General features: G+C 34.5%; 4 protein-coding genes across 5 annotated transcripts in view; all 4 read left to right on the top strand.

Annotated features, from left to right (window-relative positions):
* Positions 1-583: 583 nt before the first annotated feature.
* On the top strand, positions 584-7,583 carry Ppat-Dpck (Bifunctional Phosphopantetheine adenylyltransferase - Dephospho-CoA kinase). 2 transcript variants are annotated; one of them, XM_076121983.1, is made up of 10 exons: positions 584-714; positions 1,367-1,542; positions 1,867-2,050; positions 2,425-2,601; positions 3,810-3,958; positions 4,213-4,416; positions 4,959-5,047; positions 5,227-5,392; positions 5,723-5,905; positions 6,244-7,583. In XM_076121983.1, the coding sequence occupies exons 2-10, from the start codon at positions 1,372-1,374 to the stop codon at positions 6,439-6,441; spliced, it is 1,521 nt and encodes a 506-aa protein (XP_075978098.1). In that variant the 5' UTR covers positions 584-714; positions 1,367-1,371; the 3' UTR covers positions 6,442-7,583. The 2 variants fall into 2 exon arrangements, with proteins under 2 accessions (XP_075978098.1, XP_075978097.1); XM_076121982.1 differs by lacking the exon at positions 584-714 and adding an exon at positions 804-1,049.
* Positions 7,584-8,082: 499 nt separating this feature from the next.
* Positions 8,083-10,286, top strand: LOC142977733 (uncharacterized). Its single transcript, XM_076121809.1, has 2 exons — positions 8,083-8,184; positions 8,397-10,286. Exons 1-2 carry the CDS (start codon positions 8,083-8,085, stop codon positions 10,284-10,286), a joined length of 1,992 nt encoding a protein of 663 aa, XP_075977924.1.
* Positions 10,287-10,886: 600 nt separating this feature from the next.
* The window catches only part of S6KL (ribosomal protein S6 kinase like), a 54,519-nt gene continuing 38,832 nt past the window's right edge, over positions 10,887-26,573 (top strand). Inside the window, exons 1-7 of the mRNA XM_076121601.1 lie at positions 10,887-11,072; positions 11,299-11,411; positions 16,468-16,696; positions 19,625-19,748; positions 20,943-21,050; positions 21,133-21,291; positions 26,115-26,203. Coding sequence (XP_075977716.1) covers positions 10,983-11,072; positions 11,299-11,411; positions 16,468-16,696; positions 19,625-19,748; positions 20,943-21,050; positions 21,133-21,291; positions 26,115-26,203 — 912 coding nt within the window. The 5' untranslated portion in view covers positions 10,887-10,982. The remainder of the gene's footprint in view (positions 11,073-11,298; positions 11,412-16,467; positions 16,697-19,624; positions 19,749-20,942; positions 21,051-21,132; positions 21,292-26,114; positions 26,204-26,573) is intronic.
* Positions 21,515-24,870, top strand: Atg101 (autophagy-related protein 101). The gene has a single exon (XM_076121605.1). It carries the CDS (start codon positions 21,655-21,657, stop codon positions 22,318-22,320), a length of 666 nt encoding a protein of 221 aa, XP_075977720.1. The 5' UTR covers positions 21,515-21,654; the 3' UTR covers positions 22,321-24,870.

Here is a 26,573-nt window from a genome sequence, read left to right as displayed (position 1 = left end):
ATAATAAAAAGGATTTCGGAGGCAACAAAATCTCTATTTGTTAATAAATAATGCGCAAACATTATTTTCATCTATTTTAGGTAGATTATCCGATTGCCCTTTTTCAAATCCTTCATCCATTTTATTAATTAAATAATATTTACTATTACTACACCATAAATGTAATAAGCGGATGCAAACACAACAAAATACTGCGCAAGTTATTACACCAACAACAACGGCTGGCAACTTAATACTAAGCGGGACGCGGCCCGCGCGGCGCAAGTGTAGTAGTATGACGTCACAACCACTCACGCGGCCGTTAGCGGGACTCGATATTTTTCGAAACTTTGAATGCTTATAAAATCAAAACTATTCGGTATTTTTGACTGAAACAAAAACTAGTTTATATGTATACACACAGGCTATACTGTGTCAAAATTTAAAGCGATTTGGCATACCTAGTAACATTCTCCATTGGTTGCCTACTACATATGATTAGATATTTTATTTTTAGTCTGGTAGCATTTATAAAGGACAAGATAGAGCGACGTCACTTCTTGACGTTTTGCTGAGTGTCATTTGTCATTAATGTCAATGTCAAAGCAAATAACCTAAAATTTGTTTTGATTTCGTACAAGATAATGTTTTACTATATTATCTGAGAAACTATAGAAGTATTGAATTTTTTCTTTGTTTTATATCAAATACCAATTACTTTTGAATTTTAATTAGGTAATATTCGTAGATATTTATTACTATTATTATTTTTTATTTTATGTAAAGCAATCATTTACTTACACTAAAGTTTTCATTATGTAAACTCATTATTTAAGTTGTTAATAACATTTATAGTCTCAGTATAAGTTGTTTACAAGCATAGTGGATTGGAATTGGCATAGTTAATAATATAATTCATGGTAATCAGTGCATAAAACTAACATAGTTGGGATATAACCTTTGGACCTTAGTTTTATGACCTATAATGTTCAACGTTGGTTACGGAGCGCCTCTTGTGATTCTTTTGCTTACAATCATTGTGTCGTATTTTTTTGTGATGAATCCAGAAGGTGGGTTTGCTAATTTAAATTGTACATAAGTTAATTTTCCATTCAAAGTAGTTTCTTGTGAATTCTGTTTCTTCCGGGTCAAAATTTGCGTTATTTCATTTAGTCTACTGATTTTGCAACTTAAAGTACTTTATTTATCCTTATGTGATGTGCTGTACATGTATATAGCTTATAACTATAAAATATGATTGCTTTTATTCTAGAATAATCGTTATACTGTGTAGGTACTTTATCACAGTATATAAGCTTAGTCATCTTAATCAAACTGGCACATTGGTTACTGCGGTCACTGTGTACTATATTTATTTTCATTGCAGATGAAATGGCAAACAATGGTCTTCTATTTATTTCAAATGTTGGCAAAGCCCACATGGTCTGTCAGAGGGCATCCAAGTTTGTCCGGAGAGTGTTGTATGTTAACATTAAAGTAAACTCAGACATAGAGAATGTAATTCCTGCAATTAGCAAACAAATCGATAATTTTTATATTAAGGTGAGTATTATTAAATTTGGTATATAAGGTTAAGGGTCAGTTTTACGGTTTTATAAGCATAAGGTTATGTAACTGTCTAAATTCAACCTTATGAGCTAAAAAACACTTTTTCAAGGGAGGTGAATCTGGGATTACATTTAGTTCCTCTTCAGTACATAATGCAGTACCTAACATAAAATAAATTAACCTTTCGTAGGCCAGACCCCCACCGCGTCTAAAATGTCCCATCTGCCGCATCATTTTAAACACATACATTGTGTGCATATGTGTTCTGGCATACAAAAGGTTAAAATCACTTAGTTATTGTACCTTTACTTTCTACAGGCTGCTGCAAATTGTGGCAATTTAGACGTAAGACTTATGTTGAAGCCAAGTGAACCGAAAAGAGATATAAAAACCAACTACCCTATTGATATGATACTGTATGACAGTGAATTGTCTAAAGATATTGATCAACTCAAGGCTTCAGTCTCTACTGTTCGTAATAACTACAAACTTCAAAGTATTGGTGAGTCTTTAAAAGTCATATTAAGAATATACTAGCCCCCTTTCAGACTAGGGATAGTAATAATAAAATAAGAATATTTGTAGCAAATGATAAACAATTTTGTCAAGATACTACCTAAGATAACATTTTTAAAATTGCTTATTCTATTTAACCTACATAAATTATGGGACAGATTTTAACTTATAATATTTTTAAGAGGCTATATAATTATGTTTTACTATAAAGGTATTATGTTATCTTAAAATCTAATTTTAAGTGCCCTACTTGACCTAAAAATGTTATCTTTATCTGATAAAACAATGTAGTGTTTGCACACGTTTTCATGATGACACTGCGTATCTACTTGAATAAGAAAATATTTTCATACATTTCAGATTGTGACGACATAAGCCATGAAGCTAAACACGAAAACGTAAAGACATATGAGAATGTTGCTCTTGGTGGCACATTTGACCGTTTGCACAACGGTCACAAGATTCTGCTGTCACAAGCAGCCCTGCGAGCAACCAAGCTTGTCACGGTGGGAGTCACTGATGTTAATTTGATTCAGTGTAAGGAACAACATTTTAGAATAATAACATGATTGTGCAAAAAATGCTTTTGTTGTTTATACAAGCCTAACTGTATGTTCTGTGCTAATTTGAGACCACTTTAAAAATCTCGCGTTGCATTTGATATATTATAGGATACGGAAATTAACGCGAACACGCATATTTACTTGAAATGCTTAACATTTACGCGCAGGTTGCCTTTCAAGGTAAAATGCGTCTTCATTACTACTTTTATTAGTTATTGACAAAGATGTTAGAGACTATATATACTTTATTCTCTTATATAAAACTAAAAAACAAAAGTGTTAATTCTAATAAAACTTTATATAAATGTATAAATTGTCTAAGTTATTATTTCTCCAGATATTGTGAGACTTAAAGTTATACAAACATTTTTTGCGCAGTTATGTAATAATCTACAATTTATTGCTTCTTACATTGCTTTTATTATAATGGCGGTCCATTGTTATGTTAAATACATGCTTATCATAACATTATGCATGGTAATCATCCTCGCTAATGTATTATGATGCTATCAGCACTTGTTTGAAGTGGGGATACAGATTGTCTTATTATCAGTTTAGTTTATTAACTCCAGAATAAATATATTATTTTCCTGTATGTATAGACAGAAGTTTTGGTATAGAAATGTAATATAAGAGTATGATGGTAATAATACTAATAATACTAGAAAATTCCATTTGTTTTTAAACGAAAGAGACCACAACTATCGCATTTTGCAGTATCATTAGAACAGGATTACTTTTGAATACAGGGGTTAGTTTATAATGGTAAGAAATTGGTGTGTTTAAGATCAATTACTTACACTATTTTGAAATGCTACAATCTTATTTATAGCCATATTTTACTATAAAAAGTAAATAGCTCGCACAAAAGCTAGCGATAACTTTTTATGCGAGCTATTTAGTCTATTTACTTATTTCTTTAATCAAATTAACCCCAAATTTTTCAAAGGTAACCCCAGTTTTACTATACCAAACCAATACTAAATAAAGAGCAATTTTGTTGCCTTTTAAATTTAGGTGAACTTCAAGCTTAAACCCAATGCATTTATTCATATTACAGTTTGCCACTGAGAGTATTCATTGCATTCTGATTGCAAAAACTGCTTTCCAAGATATTTTCATAGCAATCATAAGGAAGTAAAATAATTCTATTGTTATTATATTAGCTATATTTGTCCACAGCAAAGAAACTGTGGGAGCTGATTGAGCCAGTAGATGTGAGAATGAAGCGTGTGTTGAACTTCTTGAAGGATATCAACCCCGATCTTGAATATAACGTGTTTCCGCTTAAAGATCTCTATGGACCAACTAAAGATGACCCTAAATATCAGGTAGAAACTTATAAGTCACTGAAAAAATGTTCTTAAAAGTAGACACGTTAGCCACCTTTATCACAGTCCATAATAATATTTCAGAAACCTAGTTTATAAAAAATCTTACCAAAAACGGTAGTGTCGTAGAAATGTCGTAACTCTTAAAAATAGACAATGTTTAATATCTACATACATACATAGATAAAATTACGACTAGGGGTAGTAGAGGATAAAGAACAACATTATTTAATCATAAAAATATTTATTTCCAGTTGATCGTAGTGAGCGAGGAAACTTTAAAGGGTGCTAACAAGATAAACGAGAAGCGTGTAGAGGGCGGGCTGGCGCCCATGGACGTGCACGTGATCGGGCTCGCGGCCGACTCGCACCCGCAGCGCTCCAGCGAGGAGGAGGAGAAGGTCAGCTCCAGCAACCAGCGCATGAGGCTGCTTGGCACCATGCTCAAACCACCCGTCGTAAGTATATTTCTTCGTCTTCTTCTTCTTCATCGTATGGTTAGTGGTCAACCTAGTGTCAAAGTCGTTCAAGCCGCCCGAAGGCCTTCGAAGGCCTTAACGACTGTTATCGTAGTAGATAACAACCGGGACCGACTTTTTACGTGCCCTCCGAAGCACGGAGACGCCCAGTTTAAATACTACTATGCGGTCACCCATCTATGGAATGACCGCGCCAAGGTTTTCTTCTAAACTGCAAAATATACACTTATTGCAACTTTGACTGTCATAAAGTTTCAGTGTCTGTTATGATTCGATTTTAACATCGTAAGGTTTCACGGTAGGTATACTTTACGCATATGCAGGTAAATGTTTCTACCGACAATATCCTTTATTTAAAGTTAATCATCAGGCACGATCGTGACTTTAATTCGGAAAACCTGTTAATTTTAGTACAATGGATAGTTACTCCTCCTTACCCATGGTCAGTTGCTGTGATTTGGTGTTCACAAGCTAGAATACCTATAGCTTTAATTAAAGTACTGTATGAATAATTTTTACAGCCGAATCCGCATATTCCTGACTGGCCCTATGTTATCGGATTGGCGGGAGGGATAGCTAGTGGCAAGAGCACTATTGCAGAGAAACTAAGGTGCGTAAATAACACTTCAATTATCCAAGAAAACAATAATTGTAGTTGTAGTGATTCGCTCGGCAAAAACAGAGACATTTTGAAAACTATACTATTTGCGTATTAAAACATTTTAATTTCAACTTTATTTCAACAATTGTAAAGTGAAAAGTACAATAACAGATAATATTGTTCTACAGAGCAAAAGGTGCGGCTACAGTGAATTGTGATATAATAGCCCATGACCTGTACAAGCCGGGTCTGCCGCTCAACGGCACGATAGCCGAGTCGTTCGGCCCTGACGTCATCACCGAGACCGGAGAAGTCGACAGAAGGAAACTGGGACAAATCGTCTTTGGTGACAAGGTGAGCTTTTATGATACAGAAGTTTAATTGTATTATAAAAGAAAATCAAACTTTACTCGTTTACATAAGTAACTAGAAATTAGTGAATGTGAACATGAATGTGTTACGAGTTATTACGAATATACGAGTGTGTGTACGTAAACAACGTGATTGTGCGTATACGTGCACGCGCTCGTACGATAGTGTTGCTTGATAGATGGTTGTTGTGACTACAATACGACACAGAACTAAGAATCACATAATATGCGTACATCTTGTAGCAATAAATACGAAATATAAGTGTCAAAATATAAGTGTGTAGAATTAATTAGGTGAACACTACTATTGTAGGAGCAATTAGAGAAGCTGAACGGGTTAGTATGGCCGGCGGTGATAGCTGAAGCCCAGCGTCAGATCCGCGCGCTGGGCGAGCAGGGCTACAAGGTGGTGGTCATGGAGGCTGCCGTCATGGTGCGCGCCAAGTGGTACCACTACTGCCACCAGCTGTGGACCGTCATCATACCTAGAGAAGAGGTAACAATAAACAACGAACTATTTTTACAGCTGTAATCAATATTCTTTTTACGGTTACTGGTACTGTTTATTATTTAGTAGCTAGGAATGCTACCCACTCCTAACATACGTAACGAAATGTTAATATAAAATATTGATAATTGGATAAAAGAGAAATATTTAAATTATCATTGACAAAAGGCTTTCTGCATTATCTCTTAGTTACTTCTGTTTATGATGATAATACTGTCTGTGTAAACTCACACAGACTTAGTGTGAACTAAAATTTAAACTATTTACTTAAGTAATGTAGTTAAAAACCTTTCCATTAATTTAACATGACCTCTTAAACATTACAGGCAATAAAAAGAATACAAGACCGAAACAGCTTGCCGGAAGAAGAGGCTCGTCAGCGAGTGGACGCTCAGCCGACTAACATAGAGCAGATAACTCCTGCCAACATCGTGTTCAGCCCTTACTGGAGCTACGAGTACACGCAGGGCCAGGTGGACCGCGCCTGGCAACAGCTGCAGGACTACCTCGCCACCAGGCAATGAGCAAGACTGATATGACAATATGCATACAGGTTACTAGCATTTAAGCACGCTAATTGTATACTACTTTGATTTATCATTATTTAAATAATAATATCACGCCTGCTATTCCTGAAGGTGTTAGCAGAGTATATCCACGTGTTGCGGTTAATAATGTCAGTCACATGTAATAAGGGGCTGCAAATTGCAAATTTATATTTATTGACATGAACCCACATCAGTACAAAATCAAGTCATTTTATTTCAGAAATATTCTTAATCGTTTACATTATTAAGTTATTTATCGTCTTTTATTTTCATCTAAAAGTGAACGATAAAGGAAAAATATATTAACACATTTATTTCTTTGTTCATTTATTTATTTTCACTTAGCTTTTATTGAAAATTGTTTATTGTTTGAAAAGGTGATAGGCATATTGGTATAAAAAATATGAAATTATGGGAAAATATATTCAGATACAGTGACGTGCGACAGATATTATATATCAATATATTATTACGTCATTAAGTTAACTATGAACTTTGTATTATTATGTTAAACATTATTTGGTCTAGCTTTAGTGCGAAGCTATCTATCAATATCGCTTAGACTCCGTATAATATACAATTTAAAATTAGTATTCACCTTGTACCCACAATTTAATCAAAAACATTTATAGCAAAATCCTTGTATTACACTATACTAGCTCTTTCGCAAAGTTTCATCTCTTTTCTTTAAAGATTTATAAGTATATATAAAAATCTTTGTAATAACGTAGGTGCCTAAGATTTATTGAAGTATTCAATTCCCATTGCCATTAACATTTTGAATAAGAAGAATTTCAATTATTAGATTATGCAAAGTGTTTTATATACCATCGTATATAGCATTATATTATAATTGCATGTTAAACGCACCTCGAGCGGAGCGACGGCAAAAACAAACTAAACTTTTGATAGGAGTTACCTAACTTTGCCCTGAACTGTAAAATATATACATACCCATAATACGTCCATTTTCATTGATTTTTATATATTTTGTTTGTAAAAATGTTTATAAAGATTACAGTCGCCGGTCTGCTCGTTGTGGTATTAGACCCTATGTGATATAAAATTTGTTAGGACATTGTGTAATTTTGACAAAATAAAAAATATATTTTTTGTTACATACCCGTTTCATTTCGGAGTAACATATTATGATCGTTAACATTATTACGAAATCTACCCTCGTTTTAAATTGTATACGCAACTTAATACTTACTTAAGTAATAAATAATTTCGTTTAAATGCCATTGAAAATTATTCTGAAATTAATTGAAAAAGAAAAAACAAAAATACTTTTCGATACATAATCAGTTTAATAATTATATCGAGTGACATTCGTGCAATGATGTTATAATAATAATTGTCTGGAAAGGTGGCCGTTCCCTATGAATAAGTAAATATAGTACATGAAACTACGTCCATTTCACTGATTAGTAATTGCTTAAGTATATTGTAAATATGATTTGAAAACGAGAAATAGTAACCCAGTAAATCACAGTAATATATTATTTATGTCAATATGAATATTGGGTAATTTATGTGGGTAGTATAAAAACCGGGTCCATGAAATGTCGATACTCATTGTAAATCTGCTTCAGTGACCGGTGTTGCCAGCTCAAAATGAAGATTTGTTCGTTATTATTTCTATTTCTTCAATACACAGCGAGAGCAGAACTTACTGTCCCTGAGGACGACTTTGCAACAAGGCGAATTAATATGATTGTAAGTTTTACATATTGGCAGCAATTACGCCAGAGCCATTAGAAACTAACAAACTGCGTCATAATCTAAAGAATCATAGGAATGTAACAATGTATAAGTGCGAACGAGAGTCTGATAAAATGACTTGTAATTCGCACGTTTGTAATGACCTCATTAGGTAAAGTAGGGTGACTTATAATGTATTTGTTTTAAGCAACTCTTTTATATTCCAGGTTGATATCATCATTGCTAATTTTAAAACCAACGGATGGTCTACTATACTCTGCTTTGGCAGCTTACCCGACCAGTTTTACATAAGATTGCAAAATATTTCTCATCCTTTCGCCATTACAAATTTAGACCGAGAAGACGATGAAATTGAGGACGTCGTGCGATATTATTCAAACTTCATAATTATCAATTTAATTGACGTTGAAGAGTACGAAGATACCCTTTCAAAAGTTCGAAGTTCCCCGTACTGGCATCCCCATGCTAATTTGATTTTGTACTATCACCAGAAGGACCGTGAAATTCTACCAAAAATATATTTCAGTTTGTGGTATTACAAGGCTATCAATGCAATTATAGTGCAATATGACGATACTGAAGAAGTATTACTGATATCTCACTACACACCGTACATAAGCGACAGTTACAAGCTCGATCATCTCTATGGTTGCCGAACTACGAGAAGAATCGGCATGCCTGTAACTGGATTTGAGCAAGGGTTTATTTGTGAAGAAAAATGTCATAACGTTTCCCTGCATTCTAAGTTTAGAGCTAATCACCTCGGCACATGCATTGGGTTTAGCACTATTGTAGTGCCGTATAACGCCTCTAAAATTTTACCTACTCTTAATATATTATTTGAAGATAAAAGCAAAGATTTCCATGGATTCATGTTTAGAGCGTTCACTACCGAAGTTGAACCATTTTTCCGAATAAGAGATCACAGGAACGGTAGTTACACTCTGTATTCCAGAGACGGCTCCATATGGAACGCTATGAGCAAACTGATGAACTTCAGTATCGATCTCACTCCTAGCGTAAATGTGTTGTTCGAGCCCTTTAACTTCGAACTAAATATTAAACAGATCTTCGATTTTGCTTACAGAAAAGCAGATCTTTACTTAATTCCTATTTACTTATTTGATATTGTTGTAGTAGAAGTGGATTTCACGTTCCCATATACCGGCAGTGGTGTCTGTATTATGTCGAAGAGAGCTGGTTTTGAAACAACACTATTTGACTCGAAGGCTATACATGCTAACCGAAGTATTATAATTCAATTCATATTGTGTTTTTTAGGTATTTGGTTTATTTTCTCTATCTACCAATTTGTAGAAAGGAGGCGATTGACTAATGATCAAATTGGAAAAGATTTGCTCAACGCTTTAAGAAACGTATTGTTGATTACACTTTGTAATCCTCCATCGAGCCGTTCCTTCCGTTTATTCTTAACAATATCGATTTGGAGCTTTTTCGTATTGAATTTTATTAGTCAGGCCACAATAATTTCTTTTTTGACTGCAGTCAAAAGAGGAAAAGATGTGCAGACCTTTGAAGATATGATTGATAAGGGCTACCTTATTTATGGAATGGCCTCACCAGATCTTATTCTTCCAGACACTGAAGAGAGATTTCGCATAATTAATTCTAGATTAGTGTCTGTACAAGATCTATTCGGCTGTGTTAGAAACATTTCTTACGATAGTCATCGCTTTTGTCTGATTGACTGTTCAGTGGGACGTTACGTAGAGAGAAACAGGTTAAATGAACATGGTCAGCAATATTTACACATCGCTAAAGACAAAATGCACAGTCATTATTTAAGTCTTTTACTCACTAAACACTCACCCTTAACCATTCGATTTGATAAATATTTGCTGACATTTTTTGAAGCGGGACTAATAAAGAAATGGGAGCGATACCGATACACGGATATAAAAGAAGAAGCTCCGACGAAACCTTTAGGAATGACAGACTTTTTAAGTTTATTCAATGCGTATGGTTCTTGTCTCGGATTTATATCTTTTGTTTTCTTATTGGAATTGTTGATATTTAATTTGATGAAAGTTTCAAAATTCTGTCTACTAAAGAAAAATAAAAATCGTAGTGATTAAAATTAAGATTCAATCTATTTAATTTACCTATTTTAATCCTTAACTATTCCAGGATATTTTGCGTCCTTGATATTAACAGCTTTAATAACAACAGCTTTTATATAATGTAAGTGTGCACGTTCACTTGTAATTACTATTATTGTCTCTATAGCGAAGCGGTGACTAAGTAGGTACGTAAAAGTCTCGGGATTGATTCCCGAGTCGCACAAAACAGTTACATGATGCATGATACGCTTGGGGGACACCGTTGGTTAGGTTAGTACGTACAAATATATTAAGAGAAGCTCTAAATCTGAGAAAAATACAGTCAATTACCTGCATAATATTTAAATTCGAATAGTCGCTAAAATACATTACGCATTTGTCCTGCTTCATAGACGATTGCCAGAAGTAAAAATAGTTAGCGGCTATAGTAGAACTTAAGATTTTATCGTTTCTATCTTTATTTTTATGCATCTTTCGTACTTTCGATTAAATTAAATAGTTTTTTCAAACTGGATCTTTTATTCAATTAAACACTTTTTAAATATTTTTATTGTCTATGACTTAACGCGGTTGAAATTTTTAAGCCTGGTAATAATTTTATATTGTTAAAATGTCTATGGGCGATTCATGGTGGACAAATTAGTCAACAGTTTTGTAATAAACGAAAATAATAACGTATACGACATGTAAAACACACTTTAGTTTGGTTTAATGGGAAATACGCATAATAAAAACTCTGAGAGCAGAAACCAAAAGCAATCTACGCATTCAAACCGCGACGGCCAGGCGTTCGCTAGTCAGGTAAGTGATGAAACGAAAACTTGCTAATGTCATTCTCAGCTGAACTCACACAAGTAATATTTTCGTAGACGGACACGGAATACTTCCTTTATTGTGAGTTGCTGCGCAGTGTTTTTCGTATGTGCTTTGTGTAGTCAACTATGTGTTCGTACGAAATCATTTAAACGTCCATTGTTTGTGTCAGTTCTTTGTTAAGCTTAGGCGCATAATTTATTTTTGTATATAGTTCAGTCTCTCGCATTTCGTGGGCAACCTGAGCGGGCGTTCCTTCGTCAGCGTGACGAGCAACCAGTCGGTGTACAGCGCATCGCGGCCTTGGTCTCGCGTTTCGAGGCGAAGGTTAGTATTGTAATCAATTCGTCAAAACAAACAGTATTCTTTACATATGATAAAGAATGGATGCCGCCAGTTTTGAAATATGAATATTTGAATCTTATTATAACTGCATGTTTCATTTTATTTTTGAATAATAATTTGTTTATATAAGTTTTGGCTATTAAATCTTCTGTATAACTACAAATATCTAAATAACTCTATAAATGGCTACAGTTGTATAATTTGTCTATAAACATAGGCCAAAGAAATAAACAAATAATACAACTAACATGTCCTTGACTTAGGTACTTTATTAGAGTGAACATTTGCTATGGAATTAAAACTGTAGGTACTATTTCGCTTTATTTATTTTAATAACTATGAAAAGCTGGTAAAGATAACATACAGAATTAGTAAAATGTGTAATAGAACATATTATTTACTTTTAATATCACTAAACTAGATAGAGGGCTTTAATTTTATCACTAATCTTTAACCATGAACTATACTTCTGTTCATTTTAATTGATAAAAACATGTAACATGTGCCCATGGTCACTGTCATTATTAATGTATGTATGAATAAGCATAAATTAACATCATACAGAACATTATTGTTTCTTATATACTCATTTTTAAATTAAAAAACACTTGGATGGATTGACTTTATTTACAATCTTTATGTACCTACCCAAAATAAGCATACTTCCAGTTTTGCAGCTGAATAAGTGTAAAACTTATTCAGCTGCAAAACTATATATACAAATCTATATAACCTATCTGCTTGTTAGTGTGATTTGAAAGCAATAGTTTGAAAAATCTGTCAAAATTGTATCTAATTAGCTTTTTAGTGTTTATTCAGAAACTGCTTATGCTGAAACCAGAGCATAATAGGTCACACTTTAGGGTTAAAAATTAGTTTATGGTGGTTGTTTCAAATTCAGTTAAGTAAATACACAATATACATACATACATTCATACAGTACTATCAAGCCTTCTTCCCTAAGGTGTAAGGAGAGACCAGAGACTGCCACTTGGTACAATTCTTACATACATCCTTAGCTTCATTCACATCCATTATCATACAGGAGTTAATATATTAGTTAAGTATTTATTTGTTAATTTGCAAATGAAACATAATGATCCATTAATGTACCTCAATGTTTACTTCCTGTTTAGTTGATTAGTATAAATGATAACTCCACCATGCCAGTACCAATATTGTATGTCATTAACTGATTGTAATATTATGTTAGTTCATGAGATGTTAAAACTATGCTTATTGTGTAAAACTGCTTCTGTGCAATGTCCCACTGCTTTGTTTGTGTTTGTAATACTTGTGAAATTATGATTCATGATAATATGAAAGTGATAGGAAGATTACTATCTTTCAGATTATCAAAGCTCTAAGGTTATTAACTTTTTTGGTATGAAGTTTTTATTAGAGTCGAAATAATATATCTGTTTTAAATCTAATATTTCATTTTTGGTTTATATTGTACCTTATTCCTGATATAGTCCTCTTAATTAGCTTTTCTGATTGTTTATTGCATCATCACTACATAGTATAAAACAAAGTCGCCCATTTTGTCTGTAGTCCCTTCGTATGCATAAAACTTTAAAACTACGCAACGGATTTTGATGCGGTTTTCACTAATAGAAAGAGTATTTTCTCCGACAGGTTTTTATATATAATTGAAATACATTGAAACTATATTAGCTGAGTTATAGCGATTTATGTCCAAGAAGTCAGAAAAAAAATCTAATTGAAGATTGCATTTGTGCGTGCGCCGCTTATACCGTTGGATACAAGTAAGAACAATGTATAGCAAAAACATTGGTCTTTATTAGTTCTACAAAAAAGTCCGCGATGACATATATCCAGCTTTTTTATTTAAGTCACAAAAACTACTTTTCTGTATTAAAAAAACATTTAATTCGTTGGGTGATGTTTAACTGGTGATATAACCAATAATACATATATCCTTATCAAAATAAGTAAGTTCATCATCACGAGCATTTAATTTAGATTATTTTTGCAGTTTACAGTGTGTTATTTAGACATATAGTTTAGGAGATATCACGATATTAGTATTGCGGCACGGTACGGGCCGGCCGCGGCGGCGGGGGCAGCGTCCCTATAACGGCCAAATATGTGAAACTGTATTATAAATAAGAACTCTGAACCATGTTTGTTGCAATAAATAATTTTGAATTTGAATTTGAATTTGAATTTTGATAATATTACTAGGTACAAACATTGTGTTTTATCACTTTCAAAAAAAAGCAAAACAACAAAAAACCCGCTAAATAAATTGATTAAAAAACATTTCTAAAAAACCCCGTATTTCAACCCTTCCATGGGATTTCACAACCCTTATTAATCAGCAAGGGTTTGTTATTACAAAATCAAAACGTTGAATGGCTTTGTTTATATAAAATTATTATAAAACCGTGTTGACTGGAAGTACATAAATCCTCCATACTCCATACTAATATTATAAATGCAAAAGTAACTATGTCTGTCTGTCTGCTACTCAATCACGCCTTAACTACCGAACCAATTTGCATGAAATTTGGTATGGAGATATTTTGATACCCGAGAAAGGACATAGGCTATATATCATCACGCTACGACCAAAAGGAGCAGAGTACCAGTAATTAATGTTACAAAAACGGGGAAAAATTTCACCCATTCTCCCTTATAGGACGCAAGCGAAGTTGCGCGGGTCAGCTAGTAAATGATAAAACAATTTTACTTTGTTGGTAAACAAAGTAAAGGAACTAATTAATTACATGAGTGATCTGTTAACATATGCAAAAGCCTGATATCATTGTAAAAAGTATGTGCCTACTGCTTCTAGATGTGCTGCAAAAAGATTACCTACTCATGTTTATAATCCTCCTTATTTATTTAACTTTGAATGATGGTAAAACCACGATGACTATGAGTAATGACTAGTGTTTCTGAAAGGATTCTTCTGATAAAATATAATAATTACAAGTATAAAAAATGACATTATTATCATAATGTTAATTTATTAATTAATGTTTACTCTTTACTGACATTACATGTGAGTATGTGACTAATGTAATTAGTCTCATTAATATTAATATAGAGATTTACTTATTTGTTTATCACATGTTTCTGTCTAGCATTGGTCTGATATACAGGGTGTCCCAAAACTCAACGATAATCCGAGACAGGATGAAAGGCCAAGTCATACCGGTGCTAGGAAAAATAAAAAAAAAATTCCATGTCACTTAGTTCAGCAATAATAGACATTTTTCAAAAAAGTTGAAATTCCACACCCTTGCTCGCATTTTCAAGTCCTGTAATCACCAATGTCACAATTTTGCTGTGTTTTTTTGAATTTCGTGATCCTCATTAAATATGCTATTAATCGTAAAACAAATTAATGCACAAAACATTGTTAATTTAATAAAAAAAGTTAAGTTTTAGTGAGTCATAGTTCACAAAAATATCTTTAGTTAACTTTGACGCTTCATATTGAAAAATAAATGTACTACACTACCCTTGGCAAGTTATTTCAAAAGTTGGCGCATTTAATCAAGATTTCAAAATGGTGCAACACTTGCCACTTTCTTTGCCATTAAAAATGTTATTTTTATTTGAACGAAGAGTATCCCCGCAGATGGATCGGACGCAGTGGTACAATTTATGGCCTCCTCGTTCCCCCTATCTAAATCCAGTAGATATTTTTTACTGGGAATACATAAAAGAAAAAGTCTATTCGAAATCAATAGAAAATCTATCAGAACTTCGCCAGAAAATTGACACAACGTCAGAGGAAATAAATGCAAGGAATTTTGCTTGACTGGTGAAAAGATCTTTTGTACGCCGTTGAAGAGCCTGTATTCGTGCCAGAGGAAAGCAATTCTTTTTAGTAAAGAAGTAATTGAGTCAGTCCATAACCAATATTTAATGTAATAAACATAATAAGTAATAATAATTAAAAAAAAACAATGAACGAACCATCGTTCTTATTTAATTATTCTCCTTAAACTAAAGTAATTCCGAATTGCTTTCCTTTGGCACGAACAAGGTCTCTGCAACGCCTTACAAATGACCTTTGCACCAGTCAAGCAAAATTCCTTGCATTTAGTTCCTCTGGCGTTATGTCAATTTTCTGGCGAAGTTCTGATAGATTTTGTATTGATTTCGAATAGACTTTTTTTTTATGTATTCCCAGTAAAAAATATCTACTGGATTTAGATAGGGGGAACGAGGAGGCCATAAATTGTACCACTGCGTCCGATCCATCTGCGGGGATACTCTTCGTTCAAATAAAAATAACATTTTTAATGGCAAAGAAAGTGGCAAGTGTTGCACCATTTTGAAATCTTGATTAAATGCGCCAACTTTTGAAATAACTTGCCAAGGGTAGTGTAGTACATTTATTTTTCAATATGAAGCGTCAAAGTTAACTAAAGATATTTTTGTGAACTATGACTCACTAAAACTTAACTTTTTTTATTAAATTAACAATGTTTTGTGCTTTAATTTGTTTTACGATTAATAGCATATTTAATAAGGATCACGAAACTCAAAAAAACACAGCGAAATTGTGACATTGGTGATTACAGGACTTGAAAATGCGAGCAAGGGTGTGAAATTTCAACTTTTTTGAAAAATGTCTATTATTGCTGAACTAAGTGACATGGAATTTATTTTTTATTTTTCCTAGAACCGGTATGACTTGGCTTTTCATCCTGTCTCGGATTATCGTTGAGTTTTGGGACACCCTGTATATTGGCACATGAGAACCTAGTGCAATTAGCCTAGGTGTAACTTTGAATATTAAATCAGCAGAATTTTTCAAAAAAATATATTCAATTTTGTCAATCTTCCATACTTATCATAATTAGATTTTAAAAGGAAAAGGCAATATAACTTAATGGCAGGCCAACCTGTATGAGGTCATCATATAAAATGTGTTACCTAAGTGCTTTATCTTATTACTAACACGAGGGTTGCGACCCCACTTATCTATTGCATGGATCTAGTTTATATTTAAGTGCAATGAGCTAAATTTTCTAAGTAGCTCTCTTTCTTACAGATGGAATGACTCGACTCTAAAGAACCCACTAGAAGCAAGTAAAACCGCCTGGCCAGTGGCCCACAAAGAATCCATATTCCAGCCTGAATTCCCCATCACCACTGACTTGCTCCAGAAAGACTTTCAAATAGAAGAGACCATCGCAAAGGGTGCGTTTGGTGAAGTGTACAAGGTTAAGAAGATCAGTGAAGATAAAGAATACGCGCTAAAAGTGCTCAGCAAATCACAGGTGAGACAAAGATTTTGGGACACTAATTTATTTAGTGCTAACTTCTCTTGTAAAAGATTATGATACTATGAGCAATGCACCCAGGTTTTTTGACTTGAAAGATATCTGTCTAGCCTACCTACCCCCGGTTTCTGAGTACATTTAACGGTAGTTTGTCTATTCAATAGCGTTTTTGTGTATGAGTTTAAACGCTATTGAATAGATAAACTACTGCAAAATTTAATTAAAAAACCAGGGGTTAGTTTCGTAGATGAATTACTTTTCTGCAAATATAGGTAGGTATGTCTTCATTTTAGTTTCTAATTTGCTTGATTACATAAACTTTGTTATCACTCCTTGACACCTGACATTAGATTAGATAGTTGCCATTAGACATAACTTAGATCTTTATCAAATTGTTTCTATGATTTATCGTTCACCTAGTTTATCTAGACGTTCTGAGCCTTGTTATATTTATTGTATAGTTCTTGTTATACAAGGATGAGTGCTTAAGATATTTCTATTAGGTTTGCTTTCACAACATACGATGAGTTATTATGTCCGGTCGAATTTCGTATTCATTAACTGACAAGTTTAATTACTCACATATTACTGTTTATGCAGGTGTAGCAGTGTAGTGAGTGTAGTGCAGGAACAGGATAGATATATTTTTTGTGTAATGTATTTTTTCGTATCGAATTTTCCTGTAGGTCAATAAAATGATCGCAGTGACCTAATTTGATAAACACGCTTACGATTTCACAAAACCGCATTGTAATAAATTTCGTAAAACAAAGATTACTGTAAGTAAGTTGATGTACCTATTCAGGGTTTTTACCAAATATTTTTTCCTTATATAATAAAAACTCCTTCCTTATTTTGAGCAGTATGCGAGAAATGGTCAGTTTGACGAACGTAAACAAATAGAATAGGAATCCCTGACCCGTTTAAGTAATGGGGTTAAGCTAAATATGCTCCTAAGAATTGGGTTAACGCAATAGCTCAACAGGATTGCATTTGAATTGTTGACCTTTGTTAACCGGCCGATGTTGTAAGCCGGTGTGCTATGATTAAATTATTTGATATTGTAACAGTTTGAAAGGGAAGACTTACACGAATTGTCGGAGATTCTCAAGAATAAAATTCATTAGGGTTAAAATATATAGTTACATGTTAGTAGGTAAGTAAGTGGATAATATTCGCCGACCTGTTTTGGACATGACTTAATATGCACGGAAAAAATGTAGAACTCTATATATAAAAAGTAAATACGCAAGTACATATGCTAAAAAAAGGTATTACTATGCTTTATTTATAACATCAGGCGACCTGTAATTGTACAATTATAAAGTCGTATTGTGTTTTTGTACCCGTTTTAATTCTTTAATTATCGATTGTTATAAAAAGAGCTAAGTACTTATACATTTATGTCATTACAGAAGTTAGTGACATTCCACTTGTAGACCACTTGAAATAATATACTTATCGATGTAAGTTGTTAGATAATTGTTATAAGTGGGCAAACTGTGCTGATGATGACGTCTTTTCATTCTTTTTGGATACCTCTCTTAACTAGATGACAAAAGAAGAGTTAGGTAAATTACCCATTTCAAGTACCTACCTACTCGATACTCCCGTGCCAACCCGCAACTGGCCAGCATGGGGGACTCTCAAGGCCTATCCCCTCCCTAATTACGGGAGGAGACCCTTATCCAGCTACCAACAGTGGGACATTAATGGGTTAAATTTATACTCAATATTAAAGCGATTTACTGGCAACGATTTATCCATTGTAGGCTCATTTATTCAAGTAATAGTAAATCTATCAAAATTGTGTGAGATTACGAGTACGTGCGCTTTTATCACCAATCATGTTATCGTGTGACCCACATGTAAACTTATTACCCCTAAATGAGTTTCATGCAGCGATAAGCTTTCAGTCTAAGTACTAAAACGCGCCTTATCATAGATATTTCGTAGTTCGTTATGCTCTAATTCTTGCATCATTTATGTCACATCAAACGCCATAAATTTGACGTGATGTGGTTCTCTTCGATAGTCCAACGTCACTTGGGTTGCGTGCCAGACGCGTACTTACGTGGTTAGAATAAAAACAGTCTAAAGTGACGTAGAATCAGCCTTCCAATACTTCAGTTTATTACAAATCTTCCAGCCTACCCAGCAAACGACTTCAACAATATCTGCTCTTGATGTCATGTTATTCTTAATTCTTCAGCACTGGTTTTACCGCTTACAGATAATAAGTATTGGGGTTTAAATGTTTATAAAATACCTTGAATTAAACGAAAATAAACCTGTTTTATGTCATAGCTACCTATGCCGTTTATCTCCTCCTAAACAATACCTTGGCAAATGTTAATAACATATTACGTTGCTCTTGAACAATTACTCCACTTAGACGGTATGGTTTACGTCGTTTGTTCACCTGAGAGGATATTAGGTGGAAGTACGTAATGTAGGTACAGCTCTCCTATTAGAAGATGATTACATCACGATGAGTAATAAACACTTGAACTCCACGTTGTAGAGCAGTCATGCGAAGCGTGGCTCTCTGACGCGTGCTTGTTTGTTTATGTATAATGATTGTACTGCACATATTATAATTATTGCTAATTAGAAAGTCCGCTGGGGAATGTTTATCAGGGAAATTATCTCAATATGTCGATCCCCTTTGCCAAGAGTCTATTGTACCCTATTAGAGTTATTACATGCACGTGTCATACTAACTTTTACTTTAAGCAAATCGAAATTTTTATTATGATCACGTGCATAACACAAGCGTTAAGTAAATATAAACATACATTTTACAGCCTGTCTTTAATTTAAGTGTACTTATCAAACAATCGCGCAGACCTAAATATTGATACTCCGCAGTAGACAGTAGTGATTCACTGAACAAATAAAACACGTAGTAAATATACTTTTCAGATAGTGAAAGAGAGTGCGGTGCGTCAGGTGAAAGAGGAGGCGCGCATACAAGCTGCGTGCGGCCATCATTCCTTCATAGCAGCGGCTGTAGTCCGCTGGCAGACCAAGAAAAGACTTTATATTGGTAAGCATCACATTGATGAATATGCTTAAAAACGCATGTGGTTGAATATCTAAGTGCAGCACTCGTAGGTTCGATTGTCCTATGTTATACTTCTGGTCATTTATACTTTTTGACTACAATGCTCGAAAAGTGCTGCAGCTTAACACAAATCTTTACATCCTCAAAAATAACGTCACGTCACGTCGTAAATTCATGAAGCATGTTTCTTGGAACTGATAAACAATGGGCCATGGGAGTTTGTGACCTTTTGTTAATCAGTAATATATTTGATTATTTTTCTTAAAAAAATATTTCGTATTACGTCGCAAAACTGCTCTTAATGTCAATGAAACTGTCTTGACACACGCTAGACCGATGATAGTCACACATTTGCTGGATGATTGCATTATCTTACACTCTAAATATAGTCGCGAATCACGTAGGGATGTCACGGACTCTGTATTTTACCGCCTTACCGGCTCCATTGTCCCATTCTCAAATCCAATTTAGTCAGTAGAATTCAACAGGACGACTCAATTAGCTGCAGTTCGTCACTAGTAACCGGTTAAATAACAAGGTACTTAGTACTTGTGAAACCATACTCATTGAGTATTATGCCATTAACCTTTTGACACATCGCTTCGGCTGCAGTTAGTTGACAAAAAGATGGTAAATTGCATCGTAGCATTTAATGAGTGAATTAATCTGACAGATACGGTCAAAAGGTTAATTTATTTTTACGGCAGGAAGTTAGCAAGATTAGCAAGACGTCCGATAACACGCGACCCAGTACTAAAGGTGATTGTTCTAGATAATTTTTATTATAATAATACAGCTATCATTTTTTATCGGTTATGTTTATCTTAAGACTGTTTACCTCCATACGTCATTTGCGGTAGTTTACCAAACAATGAGGTCGTGTGTTTTGCACACCGTTGTCTTCGCAATGGAACTGTCATCTCTGTTTCGGACTCCTGCTAAAAGACATTATGTTTATAGGTATTTATTTAACTCGTAGGTATAGAAACTCAGACGACAAATTTGTTTTATTGATTGCGTCATGAATTGTTTTATTGAATTCGAGAAATTTAGGTTATGCTAAGTACTTGTTGTGGGCACACCCGAGTCAATACTATCATACTATTCCACTTACTTTTCCTATCGTAAGGTCAAGATATAATTGCAATATGTAATTAACAAGTACTACTCTCCCAGTTTCAGAATACATTCCTGGTGGTGAGCTGTTAGCTTTACTAGACAAGTACGGAAGATTACCTGAGGAACTCGTCAAGATATTTGTTGCTGAAATTGCTGTAGCTATTGGTAAAATCAATATTGTCACTATTCAACCACGTCTATTGTAATTTGATTCACAATCGTAACTTGAAGCTTTATTTGTTTTCAGATTTCCTTCATAACGCTGGCGTTATATATCGAGACTTAAAACCCGAAAATATACTTCTTGATTCTGATTATCACATACGATTGATAGATTTTGGACTATCCAAGTGGCTTTCTATTGGATCTCGTACAACTACTGTCTGTGGCACGCTCAAATATATGGGTAAGTCGGTGATTATTCTTTATATACCACTTTTAAGTAAATGAGGAATGTAACATATTTATATAGGATTTTGTCATTTATTTTTTTCTGATAGTAATAAAGCCGACGTAATGAAGCACGCTGGGCTTATATCGTAAAACATTTACTTTTAATTTTGAATGAGACTACAAACTAAAACGGTCATTCTCCATTTCAGTGCGGGAGTTGACTCGTTTGATATTTTAAAAATGGCCCAGTGCATCGCTCGCTCGGTATCCGTTTCATCCGTGAGTGAGTGGAGCCGCGAGTGACCGCCGACACTTAGCGTGATTATGTCGATAGTAGCGGCCAGTGCTCGCGCGTCGGCCCACTGACGCCGACAACATGAACGCGCGCACTATTGCGTTCGAACTGTCGATGGAGGGGCGGCAGGTCGACGAGGTGGTGGCCTGCATCTTCCACACGGTCCTGTTCCACCGCTCCAGCGGCAAGTTCACCTACAACAATGAGGAGAGCTACTCCATACGCACCGTCAGCTACGTCGACGTCGACTGCGACTTCATCGACTTCACGTATGTGTGCTGCGAGTCGGACGCGCTCGGCCGGAACGTCAAGCGCGAGATCTCGGACTTCTCCGAACTGCTGAGGGGCGTGGACTCGACGTCGGCGCCGCCGCGCGGCTCCATCAGCCTGGAGTTCTTCCAGAAGCGGCGCGCCCGCTGGCCCTTCCAGCCCGAGTGCGTGCCGTGGGAGGTGTGGACGGTGTACTGCGAGCTCACCGAGTCGCGCAACGAGCACGACATGCACAGCAAGCACGAGAACGTGGTGGAGATGCTGCAGGACAAGATCGTGTTCATCACGGAGATCATCAACCGGCACGAGTACGTGCCCAAGATGCCGAGCCGCTCGGACGCCGACCTCATCTTCGACACGTCGTACGCCGACATCCAGCCCTACCTGTTCAAGATCCACTACAACCTGTCGGGCGCGCCGCCCACCTCGGTGGGCAACACCGTGCGCAAGCTCATCCGCGACACGCTGTCCTTGTGATGCATATTGTGTTCATATCTTATAAATTACAAGTTACGCTACGGCGGGAATTACCTAGTTTTCGAAAGCGTGTTGTCGTCTTAACGTGGGCTAATTACGACTAAACTCGTTTTTATAAAGTTTCGAAGTAAACAAAATTATATTGATGCAAACGGCGGCTTTGTCGCGTTACATATATTATATTATTTTACTAAAGATTTAAAATTGAAAAGTGTGATTATTTTTAATAAGGACATTGTGTACATAATAATCGTATTGATGAAAATTTATTTGAACTATTGTAACTGTACTGTATTTAACGTTTTGACAATACATAATATCTGAATCTAATATATCTGTGTCATTTATTGTACTTATGCTTGTTTGTTGCACAAACGTTTGTCGTAGTTATCGTTGCAATTAATAGTTTGTATAATTTAATGATATTTATCACTGACTGTTAGTTTAATGTACTAAGGAGTTTTGTGTTTCGTCGTCACCTAGTGTTTTCTCTTCAATTACAAATTCTAACTTGATTAATCGGTTTGGGTCTCTGTCGTTTAGTGTAGTGCTTCGCTCATGTAATATACCCCGCGTGGGGTTGAGTCGAGCTTCTTGTAATCGTATTTAAACGAATAATCTTTTGTGTAATGGAAGATTTTATCTGTTGTAATGTTAGTTTTAAATTTAGTTATATTCACAGAGCTATGACTCGGAAGGCTGGTTGATGTGTCCATTGTTTTTATCGTTTATTTAAGCCTGGATTCGTCTGTTGTTTAATACTAAGTTTCTTTTTGTGTAGAGTTTCTCAAGCATTCACAGAAGATCGGTTTAGAATTAATAGTTACCTAGACGTTTATTGTAAGTTAAACATAGTTTTAATACTGTCGTGTTTTTGTTGAAATGGCACTAAATTGTTTAATTCTTGACTACTAATGCTTATTACGTTTAGTGGAAGCTTTGTCGTCGTACTCTTACGACATAGTCATTTGACTATTTACTTATATTTAATAATCGCTTTGTGATATCGCGGAAAATAATCCAGAAATATAAAAAAAATGATATATTGAATTTCGATTACGCGTGTGGATCTAGAGAAGATTGAATTATCACTATAAAATAGATTTAATTTATGTAAGTAGACATTAACTGTAACTTTTATGGATGTGTATTATAAATATTGTAAATAGCACTGATAGATGTCACTTGATTTATTCGAATAGTTCAGAAGGTTTGTTGAGAGCTTTATCGGTATAGAATGTTGTAGGTGATCAGTGATCGTTCTATGTATTATGTATAAACACTAGAATAGGCGGTGCGTGGAATGTCTCTTATATACGTATTGTACCAGAACAATACGCTCATATTCAAGGTAGAAACAAAAATCACGTCTAAAAATGTATTTTGCTGATACTTCTACAAAAGTAATAATAACGAACACAATTTAAAAAGTAAAATCAAAATATTTAACCTTAGGTTGAAGATTTATCATTCAATTCGTTCAAAATTGAATTCGTAAGTAGTAGTCAGTGTCTGATATTATTTAGGCAAGCACCTTAAGCATGAGCTATTTTTCTGTTACACGTTGTAAATGACGCAGATTAAATTATCATTTTATTATAATTCTTTCATACAACTTGGTTCGCTGAAATACGGCATTCTGTTTAAAAAATCATATTTACCTATGTAGTAGTATGATTCACAGAATGTCGTGAAAGAAACTCGTGGTCTTTCTCTTGAATCCATGACCTAGCAAGTTTTATGATTATCATGTGCTCTGAATCGTGGGCCGACGCCGCGGCTCATTCGCCGGATTCAGTAGCTTTAGTTTGTGTTCTCTATAGGACTGGGAATCGAGTCCATCCATACAATTCTGATTTACTCTCCTACCTCATTTTGTGACTCTAGCTTAAGTGTATCACAGCTCTATGTCTATCTAATCACACTTGTACCTATTTAAAAATATTTATCAGAAATGTTTTGTCACCAAAGATGAGGCTGTACATGCTTAACAATTCTATATCTGAAATTCTTTTAAATATTTTTGTAGTGTGTTAAACGATGAAGTGTTAAACATGCATTTCGATATTGTATATAACGATGACACAATTTTCTATAATATAAAAAGAATGTTGACAGTGCGGTAATGGTAAACATCGAATTGCATGTGTGGCAAAGTCTTTAACTAATATATTTTATATCCATTTGTAATTTTCATATCAGTGAGTACCTTAAATTTCTATTAGTTTCAAACATTTACATAGAAAATCTGGTGATAACGACAATATATTTTATTCTATTACCTTTGTGTGCCTCGTTATAAAGAGTCGTATGTCGAGCACATTGTAAAATATTATATCATTGCACTCCTGCTATGGCCTTATTTAAAAGATGTTTTTAGAACTATAAAATTCACGATTCGCGTGTAATAACGGCTGTTACATATTAGAGTTTATGATAAATGAAACAGGAAGTATATATGTTGTGATGTATAAGTTCAAAAAAAAAATAAGCTAAAAATCTTAGTCTTGTGATATAATTTATATATAAGTGAATAAATGATGAAGTATTCTTTGTTGTTTTCTTTTATTTTTTGTTAGTATCATTTTTTTGATAAATCATTTTTTTCATTTGAACAGTATGTAAAAATTTTAGTGTGACACTAGAATTTTTATAGGATATACAAGATCTGACGAGTGATCGCCCTCTATATTATAACACCAGATTTGTTCTGAATTCAGTATTCAATGACATAAGTGTAAAAAATAGCAGTAAATGGTTATGCTAGTTACTAGTTAAGCCCTGCTAACTTTTATTAAGCGCTTGTATAATGTTACAGTTGGCTCCCAAAATATTTTCGCTTTTATAGTAATCAGAGAGTAAAAATGTTCATAAAATTTCTTTAAAAAATTATATTCGGCTATTGTCGAAATATCAAACAGTATTCTATAGAATATACTGATAATCACTACTGGTTAGAACTAATATGGCAAGGAATATTAAAACCATACGCTAACAAAAATCGTTAATCGTTAAAAATAATAAGTAATATATCAGACATTTAACTTTTTTTAAATAAGTTGTTGGTCTCTTGAGAAGTTCTCTTGAGAAGTTTAGACTGCCTCCGTGGCGCAGTGGTTTAGGTCACCACGCCGATACCACTGCATCGGGAGGTCGTGGGTTCGATTCCCACACGGGACAATTATTTGTGCGATCCACAAATAATTGTTTCGGGTCTGGTTGTGCTTTGTGTCCGTTGTTTGTATGTTTGTAAAAGTCTCCGCGACACAAGAGCAATTCTTAGTGCGGGAGTTGTCTTAAAAAAAAACAAAAAAAAAAACAGTTTAATTTTGTCAACTGTTGTGCGGATATTTAGTCAGTTTGACGGCTTATGGATAAATATCGAATAGCCTATCATTATATCGTAGCTAAGTTGACAGCAAATGTATAAAAACTACTGTCGTAGATGAATCTGATAACGGATATGCTATCCGATAATTTTTCATAAATAGTGAAAGCGGGTCTTATGAACAAATAAAATTTAATGCATATTTAAATAATTTAAATGCTATCGTGAGTGCTACTATATTCTAATGTGAGAAACAAAAAGCAAGAGGACTTCGTGTGCTTCACGACATCAAGATCTTCATTCCTTAAAAAGTAATTATAATTTATAGCTTTATTATTAATTTATTATTAACAGTATGAATGAAGGAATGACTGTTGCGTAGAGCACAAGAAGTATGGAAGCTTATATAAGTTACTATGAATATTTTGTCAATATTACTGTTGAATTTTTATAATATTGTTGGCAGCCCCTGAGGTCCTGAGTCGCGAGCCGTATGGACACGCCGTGGACTGGTGGTCGCTTGGAGTCATCTCGTGCCGCATGCTGACAAATAAGGTAGGATATATCTAAATCAGGGGCTCCCAACCTTTTCTTAGTCCGGTGTAAAGTGTAATACTTATCCTGAAAATTTTAAAATCATTCGCGGACCATATTTTGACATCATGGACCACTGGTTGGGAACCACTGATCTAATTGAATATTGAACAACTCGCCTATGTAAAGTTATTCTTCGACCATTGTATCATTAAGACAATAGATATTTTGACATACCCTCTTGACTTGGACTGTCCCTGTGGCTCGTTCGGTAGTGTATGCGACTGCTGATCCGGATTTGTTTCCCGGGATTTTGTTTCTAAAAGACATAAATAGCCCTTAGTTTGATAACATGCCCGGTTAAGGCAATAGGTTAACCCCCTATTACATG

The sequence above is a fragment of the Anticarsia gemmatalis genome, chromosome 13, assembly GCF_050436995.1.
Source record: "Anticarsia gemmatalis isolate Benzon Research Colony breed Stoneville strain chromosome 13, ilAntGemm2 primary, whole genome shotgun sequence".
Lineage (NCBI taxonomy): Eukaryota > Metazoa > Arthropoda > Insecta > Lepidoptera > Erebidae > Anticarsia > Anticarsia gemmatalis.
The sequence above is the reverse complement of the archived record's forward strand: the minus strand, read 5'-3'. Positions and strand labels throughout refer to the sequence as shown.

What these genes read in the sequence shown, in the direction of transcription:
- Ppat-Dpck (XM_076121982.1), top strand. Translation starts at nt 965, where the DNA reads ATGTTCAACGTTGGTTACGGAGCGCCTCTTGTGATTCTTTTGCTTACA. An exon ending in TTTTGTGATGAATCCAGAAG is followed by an intron (nt 1,050 to 1,366) that starts GTGGGTTTGCTA and finishes TTTTCATTGCAG; the next exon opens with ATGAAATGGCAAACAATGGT. An exon ending in TCGATAATTTTTATATTAAG is followed by an intron (nt 1,543 to 1,866) that starts GTGAGTATTATT and finishes TACTTTCTACAG; the next exon opens with GCTGCTGCAAATTGTGGCAA.
- LOC142977733 (XM_076121809.1), top strand. Translation starts at nt 8,083, where the DNA reads ATGAAGATTTGTTCGTTATTATTTCTATTTCTTCAATACACAGCGAGA. An exon ending in CAAGGCGAATTAATATGATT is followed by an intron (nt 8,185 to 8,396) that starts GTAAGTTTTACA and finishes TTTATATTCCAG; the next exon opens with GTTGATATCATCATTGCTAA.
- Atg101 (XM_076121605.1), top strand. Translation starts at nt 21,655, where the DNA reads ATGAACGCGCGCACTATTGCGTTCGAACTGTCGATGGAGGGGCGGCAG.